The 17826-nt window shown below is 34.2% G+C and overlaps 3 protein-coding genes across 3 annotated transcripts; 1 reads left to right on the top strand and 2 right to left on the bottom strand.

The window, feature by feature from the left end:
- Positions 1–1404: 1404 nt before the first annotated feature.
- On the bottom strand, positions 1405–12746 carry LOC134245160 (uncharacterized). Its single transcript, XM_062727421.1, has 3 exons — positions 12697–12746; positions 11511–11633; positions 1405–3329 (listed from the first exon to the last, which is right to left on the bottom strand). Exons 2-3 carry the CDS (start codon positions 11513–11515, stop codon positions 2261–2263), a joined length of 1074 nt encoding a protein of 357 aa, XP_062583405.1. The 5' UTR covers positions 11516–11633; positions 12697–12746; the 3' UTR covers positions 1405–2260.
- Positions 5378–8092, bottom strand: LOC134245142 (uncharacterized). Its single transcript, XM_062727407.1, has 7 exons — positions 8078–8092; positions 7823–8029; positions 7506–7673; positions 7096–7284; positions 6645–6920; positions 6285–6464; positions 5378–5959 (listed from the first exon to the last, which is right to left on the bottom strand). Exons 1-7 carry the CDS (start codon positions 8090–8092, stop codon positions 5456–5458), a joined length of 1539 nt encoding a protein of 512 aa, XP_062583391.1. The 3' UTR covers positions 5378–5455.
- Positions 12747–12999: 253 nt separating the features above from the next.
- Positions 13000–16864, top strand: LOC134245153 (ARL14 effector protein-like). The gene is made up of 3 exons (XM_062727414.1): positions 13000–13127; positions 15388–15503; positions 16074–16864. Exons 1-3 carry the CDS (start codon positions 13011–13013, stop codon positions 16303–16305), a joined length of 465 nt encoding a protein of 154 aa, XP_062583398.1. The 5' UTR covers positions 13000–13010; the 3' UTR covers positions 16306–16864.
- The last annotated feature ends 962 nt before the right edge of the window (positions 16865–17826 follow it).

The raw sequence follows: 17826 nt of genomic DNA, 5'->3' as shown, positions 1-17826 counted from the left end.
ATTTTTTTTACTTAACTGAAAAAAAGTTGACCAAAAAAAAAAACTTGCCCAAAGTCAAAAGTCCTATTTCGTGTGTGTGGGGGGGGGGGGGGGAGGGAGGTCGGTCGGTCGTAAATGCCAACTACTTCCAGTACCAATTATTATACGTGTACTACATTTTCCGTACATCACTAATAGTGGGGGGGGGCAACCACCCTTTCACTGAACATTTCCAATAGTATAAGTAAGGTTGGGGAAAAAAGTGGGGGAGGGCAGCCATTGTACTTCTAATAACTAACGCCAACTCCACGGTAACGCTACAGGTATGCAGCATCGTTTTTCAATTTCACTTTCAATTCATTAGAAATGGGGGATGTATGTTCAAATACACTGATATATTACCCGAAAAAAGAGCAAAAAATTATTTCGGGTTGTAGGGTAGTTAAGGAAAACTCCTACTTTTTGACAAGAAAACTTAATATGTAGAAAGTTTTACATTAAAATGAGAGGATTTTTTCCATTGTAACAAAAAGTGAAGGTGTTGGGGGCAACCGACCTTTATCTATTTGTAGTTTCTGAGGGTACCTTATTTTATCAAATAAAATCCACTTAAAATTTAAACAGAAAATTTGAAAAAAAAGAAAAATTGTAGAGGACATTTTGAATACCATGAATTAATGCATTCAGCTATGTTATTAGAGCCCCCCCCCCCCAATACCATAATCTCCGACCCATGCAGAAACCATATGAATTTTGCAATTTTGGAAGATGCACCCTTGCTCATCGTAACCATGCACTTAGCTAAATACCATGACGTTCACAATTTTTGTTTCCATTTACCAATCATGCTATTTAATATATATAAAAAATTAACAGAAGTTGGTTTTGTGATTCAGAAGCTGAGAAGATTTAATAAAAGACCCATTGGCCACAACATGAGTAACTTTGGCCACACTGTTCTTTACCAGATTTACCCCTTGTATTACCTAATGTGATCCCACCCTACCCCCAGCAGTCATGATTCGAACAATTTAGAAATTACACCATCCAAAAATGTTTCCAAATAAATTTCAGCTCTTCTAGCTCAGTGATTCTTGAGATTTTTTCCTATACATATCAATGCAAAACTTAGATGCCCTATTCCCAGTTAACCTGCCCCATCCCCGGGGGTCAAGATTTTATCTTGGCTTAGCCCTTCAACTTTTTTTTCAAATATAGACATATTATACACATTAAAAATTGGGGATTACCTTTTTTTGTTGGTTTAGCCCCCCCTTTTTTCAATTAGCCACCCCACTTTCAATTTGCTTCCGATGCCTATAGTGACTTAGATTCTGTTCATAGTGTAATGTTAGTGTAGTCTAAAATAAGTTTCTTCATCCACTCTCGACTCCTTTTAGGCCAACTGGGTGAAACAAATGTGAAGCATATTCATAGCACTTTTATTTTTCATCATTTTTATGAGATATTCATAGATTATACCTGTACAAAATGTACACATACATGTATATACAACTCATAATAAGCAACACTCCTAGTGCAGCGTATAACAATTAAACGTACAGAAATAAAACACATAGCAATGTAGCCCATGTATGGATAAAATAAATTACATGTACTTTTAAAACAATGAAAGGTAACAGGCAACACATTTATGACTCTTTTCTTGATTAAAATTATTCTTTTGTTTCAGTATTAAAATATAAAAAAAAGAAGAAAATAAAAGTTTTCTTCTCAATTAACTGATTTAAAAGATTTCTTCACAACAAACAGCTGTTCTTCCCTGAAAAGATATTTTGACATAAAACTTTTTTGGTATGTACATCATTATAAGGTGCTTTATGAAATTTACAAAGTGTAAAGAGTAAAAAAAACATAAAATGGCTGTAGAAAACAAAATGTGAGACTGAATGCAAGACAGAAAGGAAACTTAAAATCAACTTTAAGAGGGAACAAGAAAATGGCCTTAAACAAGTTTATAATGTGCTGCATCATTTCATTTCAAAGAAAAATGTTTGAAATACCAATTCAAATTAAAATCTTCAATGTTTAAATAATAAAATAAAAGATCAATCAAAATTAGCACCTTTAAACTAAAGGCAGATATTGTTTTGTTTCTATTATTTAGACGAATACAGTCAAAATTCAAATTTTCTCTAAAAACAATTTCTGCCTAAAACACTGTTGAGCAGTGAAGATTTCCCTTACTTTGATTAAAAAAAGAGCTGGTTTCCTATGAGAAATGCCACATTAAATGTTCTTTAACTTTTTATGACTAGATTCAAAAGGCCACTTCATTGAGGTTAACAGTCCCTGAGGAACACAGTTCATCCATGTCTTGAATGAGAAGGTACTGCTTCAGCGATTCCGGAATGGGATAAGGGAGCTCCTCGATGGCCGCTGGAACCGGGCAGGTCACGTGGCGTCGGAACGAGGCCCGGGAGAGGTGAACGAGTGAGAGGGGTGTCTTCATCTGCTGTATCAGCCATTTACCCAGGTGTGGACAGGATCGGGAGATGTGGTACACGTTCGACCTTTGCCACACCCAGCCCGCCGCGATGGTGTACACGATCAGTTTGTAAAACGTGTTGAATTTATTCCTGCGGGACTGCCAGTACGACTCCATGTAATAAAACATCGAGTTCACGATAAACTCCTGCTCAGATGGAGGAGCTATCTTTAATAATTTAATGCTAAAATCTGACATGTTCATAAAAATGGGATCAATGGGGTCCACGTAGATGGGCTGATGACGATGTAATTTTTGAAGAAGGAGTTCATGAAACATGGTTGAATTTGAACACTCTAGAGCTGCTGCGATGAGATTATGCAGAAACTGATCATCCTGATACTTGAAGGCTGTCCGCACTATGTACATCATGGCATCCTTACACATAGGTTCCGCATTAGCCCTCATCAACAGCTTGATTATTTCCCAACAAATGGAATGTCTGGGTTCCAAACGATTGTCAAAAGCAGTGATCAGAGCCATATCAAAAGCAGAACAATTGTTAACATTGAGGCAGTTCTTCAGACACGACTCACAGTTCACTATCACCTGGACACACTCTATGTGGCTCAGTTTAACAGCTAGGATAAGAGCTGTTTCTTTTTTCTCATTTAGTTCTACATTCACATCAGCTTTAGTCAGGCTGATAAACTTTTCTAGTTCTTCATGGTCATTATTTATTATTAAATTGTCTAGTTGGAGGGCAGTAGAAGATTGGGCGGAGTTGTTTTCTCCTGGATTTTCTTCCACCAGGTGGGGTTCTGTCAGATTTGGCATGCAGTGAGTGGGCCAGAGACTGTGACCTTTGACATTGTGATTACCCATAATCCAGCCCACCCATCTGAAACACAGAAATAAATACAACTAGTACAATAGGAACTCAAAAGTCTGTGATGAGACTGTAGCTCTGCTGATCTAAACTTAAAATACTGTAGAAGTACCTTTTTCCGCGTGGTATTAATTTACGCTATGTACGCGGTCACAAATCTTCCGCGGAAATTTGTCCACGCGTACTTAATATAAATGTAAGGCATTTAGTGACAGTCTAGAAAATCCGCGTAATTTTTTACACGTGGATTAAACAGAAATGGAGATTCCGCGGAATTATGACCCCGTGGAAAAAAGTACGTTTACAGTACATTGCAATCATTCTTCTTTTAAATTTGGCCCCGTGGGGATCCGGGTTAGAATAGGTCCTCAGTACCACCTTGCTTGTCGTAAAAGGCGACTAAATGGGGCGGTCCTTCAGATGAGACCGTATAAACCGAGGCCCCGTGTCACAGCAGGTGTAGCACGATAAAGATCCCTCCCTGCTCAAAGGCCGTAAGTGCCGAGCATAGGCCTAAACTTGCAGCCCTTCACCGGCAATGGTGACATCTCCATATCAGTGAAATATTCTGGAGAGGGACATTAAACAGTATACAATCAATCAATCAATCTTTTAAATTTGACTAAAAAGAGACACATATTAGGTATTGCTCTTTAGTATTAATAATGCTAGCCTAGTTTGTAGTAGTTTTTAAATTACTGTGACAACAAAACTAGTTCTTTAAAATCAGTAATTTATGTACTGAGATATGATCTTGATGTACCTCCATCTGCATTATGTAAGGGTATCACATACTTGTTCATGCCCCCCGTGGGCCCTTGATTGGTGAATAAACATATATACTAAGCTTCCACTGGATGAAAAATACAGTTTCCGCATGGCTGAAACTCTACTGAAACTCTGCGGAAACTTAAGGTTACTAATAGTTTCCGCAAAGTTTCAGTGCGGAAACTTCAAGTTTCATCAAGTTTCCGCAGTGCGGAAACCAAAGGTGTCCACGAATCCAAATAGTTTCCGCAACTGAAACTTGCTGAAACTTGAGGTATACGCAAGGTTTCAGTATGAATTCTGGACTTTTCGGCACCGCGATGTTTCGGCACCGCGACGATTCGGCACCTGCGACGATGTTTCGGCACCGCGACGTTTCGGCACCACGACGTTTCGGCACCTTAAGCGCGACGTTTCGGCACCTATCTAAATATTGAGTTATATTGTGGAGAAAAATTAGTTTAACACCATATAACTTGTGGTTGTATATTACTATTAGGAAATAGGTCTGTTTGAAATCATCTTTCTGATTAATAGTATATAAGTAACTCTTGGAAATCGAGCTAAAAGATAGGAGTTTGCTACCAAGTTAAAATGGGTATGTATTACAGTAAAATGGAATAATTACGTTTTTTTAACACTGAATGGTTAAAGAAACATTTGATTTTCATTCTGGTAATCATTTTATGATAGTTATTCATAAATATCTAAATACTGAATCCTCGATCAAGTTATCCAAAATTATTAGATCTGATAATATACATACATGAACATCACAAGCACTTGTTTTGTTTATGATTTTTAACCCATCTAGTGTTACACAAAGGTATTATTAAATACGTACATATCCTACCATGGGTTATTACATTAATAACAGGAATATTTTAATTAGTATGTGATTGTCTTTTACAGCTGTTAAAAAAATGCATCAGAATTTTTTTTTCATTCATAACCGTAAATTGACTTTTATAAACTTTTTTCTGTACATATAGCATAGTCAGAAGTATAAGTTTAGGGGGACTGGCATTATTTCTATCCAGATTATTTATTTCATGCAAAACAAGGATAGATTATTTATTTTCCCTTGATTTAAAAAAAAACTTATTTCATAAGAAGTAAAGAAAACACAAACGATTGATTAGTGTGTCATATTTAAATGAAATTGATTTAATTCAGATCATCACAAAAGAAAGAAACAAATGTGTTCTGTTTTTTTTTTCCACTTCATAATATACATATAATATTTAAATAAATGATACTATAACATAAACATTGTATTTGACATGGCACTCTATCATACAGATGCATGGTACAATGTATATAAATATATAAACAAATATAAATTGATCTCCAAAAGGATCATACGTAGTTTAATCGCTTGGTCCATACACATTGGCACAACGCCGCAAAAGCTGACTGGTGGTCATTTCCCCCTCCGAATACTTCTTCCATGCAGCGAACAGCTTACCATTTACATGTGTTGACCTTTTCTTATGGATGCGAACCATCTTCCCTTCGGAGATCAACTTTGCCTGTAGGGGGATCTGTTTTGCCTCTTTGTGTAGTTCCACCAACAACAAGTAGAAGGGAACAGGACCTCTTTGTGCAACTCTGCTGTTAAGCCTGTTGTGCCATCCCTCTACATCGTTGTTGGTGCGAATGGCGAGCATAAACACACTCCAGTTCCTGACAGGAAAGGTGGGGTTATTCAGCCACTGGCGCCACACATATTCCATAAGGGAATCAAGCAAGTCCGTCTGTACACGCCGATCCAAATGGTGGAATGTCTCGACTATGTGCTCTGGCGGCAAGAAAGGGAGGGCGAGCACTTGACGAATAAACTCGTGCACCTCTCCTCTGGTGTTGTAAGCTCTCTATAAAGATATATTTATTTTTATATTACACATATTGTATCATTTATAAACATTTGAAAGCATAAAAACTCTTATTATGCCTTAATTAAGGAATATTATTAAGAAATGGATATTTTGTGTAAGCTGTTTATATATATTTTTTCTGCTGTTACAATCACAGGTGCCAGTAGCATGCTGTATTTGATTTTATGTAATCACTATTTGTAGACAAAAACGTCAAAAAGATTATATATATGTAGTGATTACGTAAATTAATCAAATAAAGTGTTACCGGCCCCTGTGGTTACATTACAGATTTTGTTTAAAAATACATGTATGTGTATACCTGCAAACCCAGTTCTTGGGCCTTTCTGTACACGGCCTGGGTCCAATGGAACACACAGCCTTGTATGACAAAGCCAGGAAATCTGTCCTGCACTGCTCTCCAAATGGCTGCCTCAAAGTCAACAACAAAACCATGGAGAGCGATGTTGTCTGGCAGGAGATGATCAATTGTCCTGAGAACCTGAAAAATTGCAAGAACTTTTAATAGTATGCAACATCTAAATTATTGCAAGGTGGTTTAGTAGTAATTGTTGCTATATACTCATATATTTTTTTTAATGAAATGTTAAGTTTTTTTTTAAATTCATTAATTACTTTAATAGTCACATTATTCTTAATTACTTTTGTTTGATAAACTTACTTCATAATAATCAGCCTTTCTTTTGCTAGACATGAAGCAAAATGCCAGAGGGATTTGCTTCATGTTAGTACCACTGCGGATAAAGGAGTGGATGGTAAAGAGTTGATACCAAGGTTTGTTGACAACCCGGAATGTGGCGTCCAGATACCAGGTTTTGGCCTTAGCAAGGAGCTGCAGCTGGTAGTCTGTATACATCAGCAGATGTCGACGGCCAGAAACATAGACATCTACATGTCTGAAGTCTGGCATCTGCTGCTCCAGGAAGCCCATGTCAAGCTATAAAATTTACAAAACAAGTCAGTTTCTATAAAATACAGAAGTGTATAATAATTTATTGATGCATTGATTTTAACTTTTTTTAAATTCTGAATTTCTGGTTAGGTTTACGACAGTGTATGTAAATAAATAATTGTTTGCTAGGTATGATACTTATTGTAATTGTTGAAACTACCTCAAAATCTAAATCTTGTGGATCTTGAGGCCGCAGGTTCTGTCGAACCCTGTTGACAATCCTTGTCATGTTGGCAGGCTTTGGACGACTGGCAGGGGGGGCATCAACATCTGAGGCGGCATTCATGACATTTTCTACAATGCGGGGTGCAGACTCTGTAAAAATGTTGTCCACCGCCTTTTTCTTCACCTATAGTATAAAAAGGTTACATATAATTAAAAAAAATTAAATTAAAAAAAAAATTAAAATTAAAATGATACTATTGAATAATTTGCTGACTGTTTTACAATGTACAAAAAGCACAAAGTATTCCATGGTGTTTAAAAAAATACTGACATATTTTAATAATCTTAATTATATTTTACTATACATACATATTATTGACTATCATAATAATAAGAAAAAGCTACCTCAGCTTTCATTTTGATGGCTAAGTGGACTCCTGGCTCAGCAGGGTGGACATGATTTTTTAGGCCTTCTTGGAAGGTGTCGCCTTTCTGAATTACTGTGGCTGGACAGTGCTGCTCCTTCCCACGTTTGCTGCATCTCCAGTAAATATAGCCATCTCCTCTCTGCTTCTGATAAAAGTTTAAAGTTGAATTTTAAAATTATGTAGAAACAATGTTTTCATTAGTTTTTGCATATATTAAAGCTTTTTTCATTGTTTATTGCATAAATTCTTATTTTAAAAAATGTTTCCTCTTTGGTGTAAAATCATTTTTTTTACCTTAATAGTATACTGGAATCCACGGTTGTCGACCAGTTTCCTCTTGCCCCGTTTGGTTCCAGTGTCAACGACTTCATATTCAGTGACCACAGCCTCATCCTCCTCTAGAATGTCACCAATGACTTCCTCTCTAATGGAATCCTCGTTTATGGGAGCAGGAACAGCGAAAGATGTGTCCGCTACAAAGGACTGGTCCTCTTGCTGATTCTAAATAATAGTTAATAAAATTGAATATTCATAAATGTATAATATAACTAATTCAGTGTACATTGTTACATGTTAATAAAAGACTGATACAATAATATATTTTTAAAAAAACGATGCATTTAATATTCATAATTATAATATAATGTTTATCATTTATAATACTTATACTATATAAAATGAAATTATACCACAGGTCTTTCTTCTGGATCCACCACAGGTCTGTCTTCTGGATCCACCACAGGTCTGTTTTCTGGATCCACCACAGGTCTGTTTTCTGGATCCACCACAGGTCTGTTTTCTGGATCCACCACAGGTCTGTCTTCCGGATCAATCAAGGAACCCAAGGAAATGTGAAATGTGGCATCTGCTGGGGCTGTTGATGTGTTGTCCTCATTTGGTTCCTCCTCTCTTTCATCCTCCGTGTGCTAAAATTATTAATTATTTTCTACCTAACTCGTGTACACCAACTCTTCAAGTTTGTTTTAAAAAGAAACATAAAAGGCTTCAAAATGATTAATTAAACTGTAATGCATAGAACAAGTGGAATGTTGGAATCTAACATTTACATTCTTAATCACGTTAATATTGAATGTACCTGTTCCGATGTGTTCTCCCGATCTACCAAGGAAGTCAGGGACATTTGGAAAGTGGCATCTGGAGCTTCCGATGTGTTGTTAACATCGTCTTCGTCATCTTGCGAAGGGACCTCGGAGTTGTTGGAACAACCTTCGCAAGTCCAATCAAAATCTTCTTGGCCGTGCACCAATCTTCTGTACTCAGCTCTGGTTATGCCTGAAAATGTTGAATTATACCTTGATTAGATTTTACGGTTTATAAGATTTTGAATTTTAAATTGATAATCCCAGCAGCATATAATTTAGATTTAATACTTTAAATTCTTACCAGTATTGCATGTTCGATGCTGCCAGTGTTGACATCTGTCACATTGAAGTGCCTCCTGCCTTGGTCGAACAAAGGTATTGCAGCTGATGCAGTTGTCTGAAAAGTAAAAATTTGATAAACTGAGAACATCACAAATCCATATATTTTTGTAAAAAACTTTGAGTTTAAATATACTTAATGTAATGTTGGGAAATTTTTTCCACTGCGTACCCGTATATTATTGTGAATTCAGTTTACTTTCAAGATACATGTAGAATTCTAAGTCTGAAATACTAGTACATGTAGCTCCAAAAAGGTTGCGATATATGTTTTAAGAAGTTTTTTTTAATCTTATGCTAAAGAAACCGTAACGATATTTTGTTTTAAAATTTTTGGACCAATGTATATTTTTAAAAAGAACTAAGTTTCAATCAGCACGGAACCTAGCTTATATCATGGGAAAGATTTTGCATTCAATGTTTTCTCAAAAAATATTTATATATATGGGGAGGCAAATATGTTTTATCCGAAATTTTCACTTCATTTTCGGATTCATGAATCGTACTTTAGCGTTCTATATCCTGAACATCAGAGGCAAAACAAAAGAAATTGGTCAAATTCAGATTTATTCAAAAAAGATCAAGACTTGATAAAGTCAAGCATTAACTTCTCTAACATTACCATTTGATAAATGGGTTATCAAAATTGTTGTGTAACGTAAATGATGTCGGATTTGCGGACAATTTTTTTTTCAAGTTCTCCGATATATCCTTTGAAAAATTATGATGCGTATTTCGATTTTAAAAAAAGATTTCTTTCCATGATTTATATGCTAGGGATTAGTTGTTTAAATTATAATTATTGCATGTATTTCTAGTAAGAACGTACGGTCCTGCTGCAAAAAAAAAAAAAAAAATGCCAAGATTTATATATATGTGACTTATTTTGCTATATAATGAACACACCATATTTTATAAAATATTTTGGAAACCTTGACAAGTTCAAAATTCTGCCTTTCTGTATGCATTAATCAATCTATTCAGCTTTTAATTATCACTTAACACATTACTGCGAAACTGGAAATTATTGAGGTGATAACTTACACTGTATATGCAATAAATTCTAACAGCAGCAGACTTCACAGAAATCTACATGAGGTCGTATAATTAAGCAGTAAAACTTAATGATTATAGGGATGCAGCACACTTGATAAATGATCACTATATTCATCTCTTATAGAAAATTGTAATTATTTGAATAAAAAATCCACATGGCATTATTATGATGCAGACGTCTATAAAATATTACTGTAATCAATGATAAATTGTAAATTTATGTCATTCATTTCTATGGAAGTAAAAGAGTTTAGTATTTCATGAAAATCACGGTACTATATATAATTCATCGCATGCATAAACAATCATATCTTATTTTTTTTTAATGTACACTGTCTAACCTTATAATTAAATATTTCTATCAAGAAAAATATCATTGCCACGCAGCGGTTTTTTTCCTTCGTATTTTCAACAAATTAATTTATCTTATTTTATTTAAAAATACATGTAATACCTTTGAGCATGATAATATATACTCGTAAAATATACTTTTTTTTAATTACACGATATATATTTTTATATATTCAGTTCAAATTAATCAAGCGTTTTATTATTTTTAAGTTTCAACGCAAAATACAATCAAGTTTAAAGCTATGCATTATTATATTGCAATATAAATTTATAGATATATATTTCTACATACCTGTCATTTCTGGTTTTCTTCTGGTGATGTTTGGAAACAAGTGATACATTGAAATCATGTAGAATCCTTCATATAGGCCCCTCATTTTCTGACACCTTGCGTTATATCTTGTGTATTGGGAAAAGTGACACACTGTCACTATTGAATTTACTCGAATTTTTCTTTACCCCCCTCAACTGTCATCAAGAATTTGACACATTACGGTATTATACCCTGTGTGCTAGGTATACCTTTTTTGTTCTACTCTCATTGAAAATATATTCCGTTGACAATTTTATAATAACTTTGACATTTAAAAATGTGTAATTGATCTGAAAGACCATACATGCCTTGTTTACAAACACATGTACATAAGTTGAAAAAAGTCAATTCAGTTTTACTAAATTCACCTTATAAATGAATTATCAAACCAGTTTTTACTATATTATTTAATGTTCAACCTTATAATAAAAATGTCCCAAAAATGATGTAAAAATGATAACAAAAACAGACTTAGAAAAAAAAAACGATTTATTTTCTTCGAAAAAAAATCGAGGTGCCGAAACGTCATATAAAAGTGCCGAAACGTCGCGGTGCCGAAACATCGGGGTGCCGAAACGTCTTTGCGATGAAGTGCCGAATCGTCGCGGTGCCGAAACATCGTGCACCCTTCAGTATGCGTATATGGTTGAAATACATATGGTTTACCATAGGTTTCCCCAGCTTTGTTGAGATAATTAAGCTAAATATTAGAAGTGAAAAATGTGAAGATAATGAAAAGGGACCATTTTCATAAATCCTGTAAACAAATGAATTGTGTACAAGGCAAAAACATGTACCCTTGGAATTAAATTTTACTTACATCATTCAGTTTGCAAATTTCTTATATGCTCTAGCTATGATGAGGAGAAGCGATGATGTTATGAATCAACCTTTGGACAGATGTCAGTCAGCTTTGTGGACAACCTCGCCTAAAGTAAACAACCTACAATAAACAAGAAGTGTCCATGAAAGGAAACATAATTCCAGTAGTATTTTTTTACTTGAAATTTTGATCTTGACCTTTATATTAATGAATATTAGAATACAATAAAAATATGGCTGTTTAATACAGTTGCTAAGGTCAAGACTTGAAGAGATTTTTCCCACCTATCTACCAACCCAATTTATTCCTATGAGATGTGAAAGGGCAGCAAATATTATTTATTTTGATTTTAAACTCTTTACAACTTACTGAACTGTGACACAACATTACATACACTTAACTAAATATGTATTAATATGTGCCTTTTCCCAGCAAACACTTTATTATAAATAGCGCAGTAAAAGTTTCTCTAAAGTTTAATTAGCATTAATTATTATGACTAATTATTTCAATAAGATAACTTTTCTTATTTTAAGATATATTTTAGCAAGTGAAGCATAAACGAGAAAGGGATTTGCATTAAATTGAAGATTAAATGTACTTTGGAAAGTGTGCAAAAAATGCTTGATTGTGGAGAAATGGTATATATATAGTATGTGTGTCAGATCTATCATCTGGTGTTAGAAATAGGAAATGATATATATGCAAAATACATGTCTGCAGGGAAGGGGGTAACAGAAAAGTACAAAGGAATTAAAGCTGTCAAGCCTGTCATGGTGTCTTTTGTAAATAATTCACAATATTTAATTTTGCACAACTATAGCCAGTTCCAGCACAACCTGATAGCAATTTATGTTGAGATTCTGCACTAAGCAAAGCAATTGCAAAAACATATTATGCTGCATGCATTATTCTGTTACTCATATACCCCCACCCCCCTTACTCCCAAGAATGGCAATAACTATTGAAAGGTGGGGATTCAATCTACACACTGATTTACACGTAGAAAAGATACAACTGTAGATATCTAGGCTTATACCTCTGTAATATGCATCGAAAAGGCATGCATCTAACAATTGACTTTGCATAACTTAAGGCTTTGATCTTTAGGGTGTGTTGCAGGGTAAATGAATAACCCCTCGATCAAAGTAGAGACACAAAAACGTGCATTCACGGACTTTACCTAAAGTTTGACAGCTGTTGGTAATGTTTGTTTGGTTCTTTTTCATATTTTGGGAACCAGTCTAGTTATTTAACAGTTTTAGAAGTGGGAATGAATAATTCCGGAAACACGAATTAAATTTTTTTTAAATACAAGCAAAGGGCATATCAGGTCTTAATTTTTGCTATTATTTTTTAAGGTAATTGAACATGCTTTTTCATACACTGAAAGTGAAATTCTCAAGGAGGAAATTATGCAAGGTATTGACATTTGACAACGAACCCATTTGGGTACGAGTTACTAATAAAAACTTGTGCAAAGAAACTTCCGGTAAAATGGAAGAAGAAAGCCAGAGAGAAGATGTAAGAAAATTAAGATCAAACGTTTCTTTAGTGAAGTCAACCGATGATGAAAATTCTAATTCTAATGACGGGAAAAATGATGAGTCGTCGGTAAGCGTATTTTTCCTATATTCAGTAGAAATATCATTGAAAATATGTAAGCTTATGGAGGAAATTCAAGTTAAACGGGATTTTAAATCAAAATTAAAAACACAAACTTTGCCATCTAAAAGAGATTGTAGTTCTACTTCAATTTTCGATAAGTCAAGAAAACATATGCATACAGATAATTAGTGGCCAAGCCAAAGATTTAAAAAATTGCTGTTAATGATTGATTTAATGTTGTTTAATGTCCCTATTCAGTAGTGTCAGTATTGAGATTTTTTTTTATTCAGGAGATGCCACCACTTTCTGGTGGAGGCTGCAGCTTAGGCCTATACTTGGCACTCAGGGCCATTGAGCAGTTAGGGGTCTTTATTTATGCCAGTACTTACTGCAACATAGAACCTCAGTCCTCAGTTTATACAGTCTCATCCGAACAATCAAAAATCCCCCCCCCCTCCCCCCCAATCCAAGGAGTGTGGGACATTTCGCCCCAAAAGACCTTTTGCGCTGAGGCGTTTCGCCCCAAGATGGCTCAAGCCGATGATCAATTACTTAATTATGTTGTAATTATCACTTGTTAACAGCAGTCATTACTTTCTTAAATTCTGTACTGTGAAGTATTATTCCATATAATTCAATCATTAACATCAAATATAAGGATATGGGATAAACTAAAGACCTGACACGCTGATTGGGATTACACATCTTTTCATATTTTGCATATATTTAGGAAATCAAAAAAATCAATGTAAATATGTTTTATTGTCATATTGTATTGTATTCTAACAAAGGAGTCTCCTTTCTGCAACACAGTAGCATGACAGCTCATCTTTGTAGATCTTACAGCATGGAGAATCTCCAAATTAAAGTTTAATTACAAAACTGAATCAGACAATTAATTATGATTCATAATGATTGATGAATAAACATAATTATATCTGCACGTGAATAATTATTTCATACATCTAATTAACACTGATTAAGACATGAGCCCAATGGCAACAATAAGTAAATTAGCATTGATAAGATTTTTTTTTTTATCTTTAGAAATTTAGTCGAATTAACCATAATATATAAAAATTTATCATGAACAGTGAAATATATTGTTTTGTTATACCCTTAGAAATATCATTCTGTATATTTATTACTTATAAAAAGTCCAACAAAAGAACTGTTTATTACATCGGTCTAACAATTTCACTATTGACCGGTCTTACATAAGAATTGTTAGACCGCAACGTCACTTGTCTGTTACGTCACAAGTAATTAATCATCGTTCATTGTTATACCCTTATAAATATCATTCTATATATTTATTACTTATAAAAAGTCCAACAAAAGAACTGTTAATTACATCGGTCTAACAATTTCACTATTGACCGGTCTTACATAAGAATTGTTAGACCGCAACGTCACTCGTCTGTTACGTCACAATTAATCATCGTTCAATATCGGCGACGTGAAAATAGCCGAAGTTTAGAGCTACAAGAGTTGTTGCTAACAGCACGGTAAGAAAGAAGGGAAGAGTGTGTTTTGTGATAAATAATTTTTGTGATACAATAGATATATAATTGATTTTGTTCTTTCTCAGCTTGATGTTATATATTTACTGAAGAAGCCATAATTTTCCATATAAAATAATTGATAATATAGCGTGTATTGATTAAATTGATCATTCGTAAGTAAGCAGTGAAGGGTATAACAAAACAGTTATAGACTGGGATTCGGGCAGCATATGATTTGTTGGACCTGAAGGTGAAAATGTTGCCCTTGGCCTGCGGCCTCGGGCAACATTTTCACCTTCAGGTCCAACAAATCATATGTTGCCCTCATACCCAGTCAATAACTGTATATTACTTTTAGGAAATAGTAGATTAAAATAGGTGTGAAACGTCTCAGCGCGAAAGGTCTTTGGGGGCGAATGGTCTCGACGCGAAACGCCAATAGAGGTGAACCATCCTGTTACCCATCAAAGCCATGGAAATCATTTATAAATATATCTGGGCTTAATTAATATGTAGTTCATGACACTATCAATTTATTTACTTTGGTTGAGGAGTTTATTGTTACAAACATATGTATTCATGTCTATAGATTTTCTAATATAATGAATATAGCAAATATTGTTCCACACTGTTGAATAAAACTCTAAATAGTGATGTCTTCAATGTCATAAAATTAATTTGGGGAATTATGTCAAACAATGGGCCCAAAAAATAATGATGTTCATAATTTTCTGCATTAATGGTGTTTTAAATCTTGACAGAGTAAACATCTAAAGATGCTAAAGTTTAGGAATCCAGGGAAGTTTATGGAAGACTTTGATCCAGAGAGAAGTGCTCGAGAGATGAGGAAAATGAATAGGAGGATATACAGAGAAAAGTAAGTAAAAGACATGTAGTGAAAAAATAATGGTTTGAACATATTTTATTGTTAAGATGTTATAACAAAATGATTGGACACAAGTACTTAATACTTAGAACGTCCTCTCCTTAGAAAAAATAATATGAAGGATGGATAAAAATGAGTTAGTCTTCAGATATGTAGAGATATGTAAGGAAGTAAACATTCAAACCAGAATGCATTGAGACAAATTTTATGTCAGATTCCACAATGTAAGAAACGTGAGAAATATAAAAAAGGGAATAAAAATAAAGGTTATAATTCACAGTGAAACAGATTGCACATGTGTCGGATTTGATGGTTTCCACTGTACTTAATAAAAATATTTTTAAAAATAAAAAAAAAATCAATTTATGATTACCTGGAAAATTACATTAAACCCATACATGTCTTTCCCATTTTCTACCAGCACTTAAGAGATACATGTTCGTTTTTGTTATAGGGTTTTACTCATAATAATTTGATAAAGTCATATTTCCAAAATACATTATGAATTTATGATTACCTGAAGAATTACATTAAACCCATATCTTTCCTCTTTTCCTCCAGCATTAAAAAGAACCAGGTATACGATGAGAACGGGATCCTGTTGGAGAACAGCCAGGACTTGTGTGATTGTCTAGATGTTTCCTGTAAAGGGTGCCACTTTCCCTGCCCTAAATGTGGCTCCCAAAAATGTGGCACCGAGTGTCGATGTGGAAGAAAGTGGATTTACGAACATGTGGAAGTGGAGGGCACAAACCTCATTCTGAAATGGCCGACAACGGAGAACAAATGGTGATACTGGTTGTTGGCCTGACACTGTTCATTCAGTTAACAATGTCAAAGTAAACTAAAGGCAGCATTCTTCACATTGATTTCATATGTATTGTCAGAGTTATCTGGCATCACAAAGCTCAATTTTACAGAAGAGACAAAGAGTGGTTATAACTTTGTTAAAACTTTTGTATGGTGTGTCTCAAAAGTTTGAAAGAAATGTACATTTTGAAAGTGTGGTCATTATGTCATATTCATTATGTTATTATTTTCCTCACAAAATTGAAAAAGACAACACTAATTATTCATGGAATGTCTTTATTGTGGAATTGGATTACATGTATTATAGATTTGTACAGAAAGTGAATTTCACATATTACTGAGTATTCTACAAGAAATTGCATTCATTACAATATTATTTCAGAACATAATGCCTGTACATGCATTTGATGCAAGAACATTTGTAACAAGAAAAAATTATTCACATTTGATAAAGTTGATGATATATCTTTTTTCTTGCAAATATGGTTAAGGCATGAACTACACTGGAATCATAAGAACTTTCATTATCATTGTTGATTACATGTATATTATTTTAAACATAGTTTATTTAAAGGAAAAACTAATAAATGCATATTATTGAATGGCTTATGATGTTGTTTCTAGTAAAAAAAAAAATGGGGGATTGAAAGACAGTAACATGACAATTAAATGACAACAAAGGTCAGGGCACTTAATGACATATTGTACATTATGAAGCCATTGTTCATAAGAAATTAGAATATCTTAATCAAAAGGGCAGCACAAAGGAATGTCGTTACGGAGACAGCCATAGTCCACGAAGCATCATTGTGTGGATTAGATCCAAGGTCATCTGGCACTACTGAAAGGAAACACAATATAGTCTCAGTATCTTCATTTTACTGTCTCCTGCCAGGAGATTTATCTATTTACACATTAAAAGGATCAAAAACAAAATTTCTGCAGTTATGTTGTTTATCAGCTAATGGTTATTTTTTTATTTTGCTTATCAGGTGATGGTGTGTATGTAATGGATATATGCCGAATACTGTTCTACATGTAAAATTATCAGACTGTTTGAGGCCCGTTAGGGCCGAAAACTGTCTGATAATTTTACATATAGAATAGTATGAGGCATATATCTTACTTAAAACATTGCGATTTAAATGTCCAAAAGTTACCTGGAGGAGTCCGATAATAACACAATAGGAGTTCAAGCATCCATTGTTTTCTACCCGTCTGATAAGTAGATAAAAGAAATGAGACGGTAAAAAAGTGAGTGAACTCTTGTTTCATTTCATTCATTCAATGGCAGTCGTTTAGTATAGCAGGACAGGGGTCCGGTAGTGAAAGATTTTTTGGGGAAACAATTTTTTTATGTTGTGCATAAATTGACATTGATACTGACATAATTTTGGGTGATATTATAGCCATCACCATTGAAAGTAAAAATGCAGATTTTTACCCTGAAGTTTTAGTTTAGATAATGGAAATATTCTCAGGTTTTAAAAGTGTGGCCATCGGG

The sequence above is a fragment of the Saccostrea cucullata genome, unplaced genomic scaffold (genome assembly GCF_032062105.1).
Source record: "Saccostrea cucullata isolate Sc308-1 unplaced genomic scaffold, CSIRO_AGI_Scuc_v1 ctg2001, whole genome shotgun sequence".
NCBI classification, from domain to species: domain Eukaryota; kingdom Metazoa; phylum Mollusca; class Bivalvia; order Ostreida; family Ostreidae; genus Saccostrea; species Saccostrea cuccullata.
This window is presented reverse-complemented; position numbering and strand designations above follow the sequence as displayed.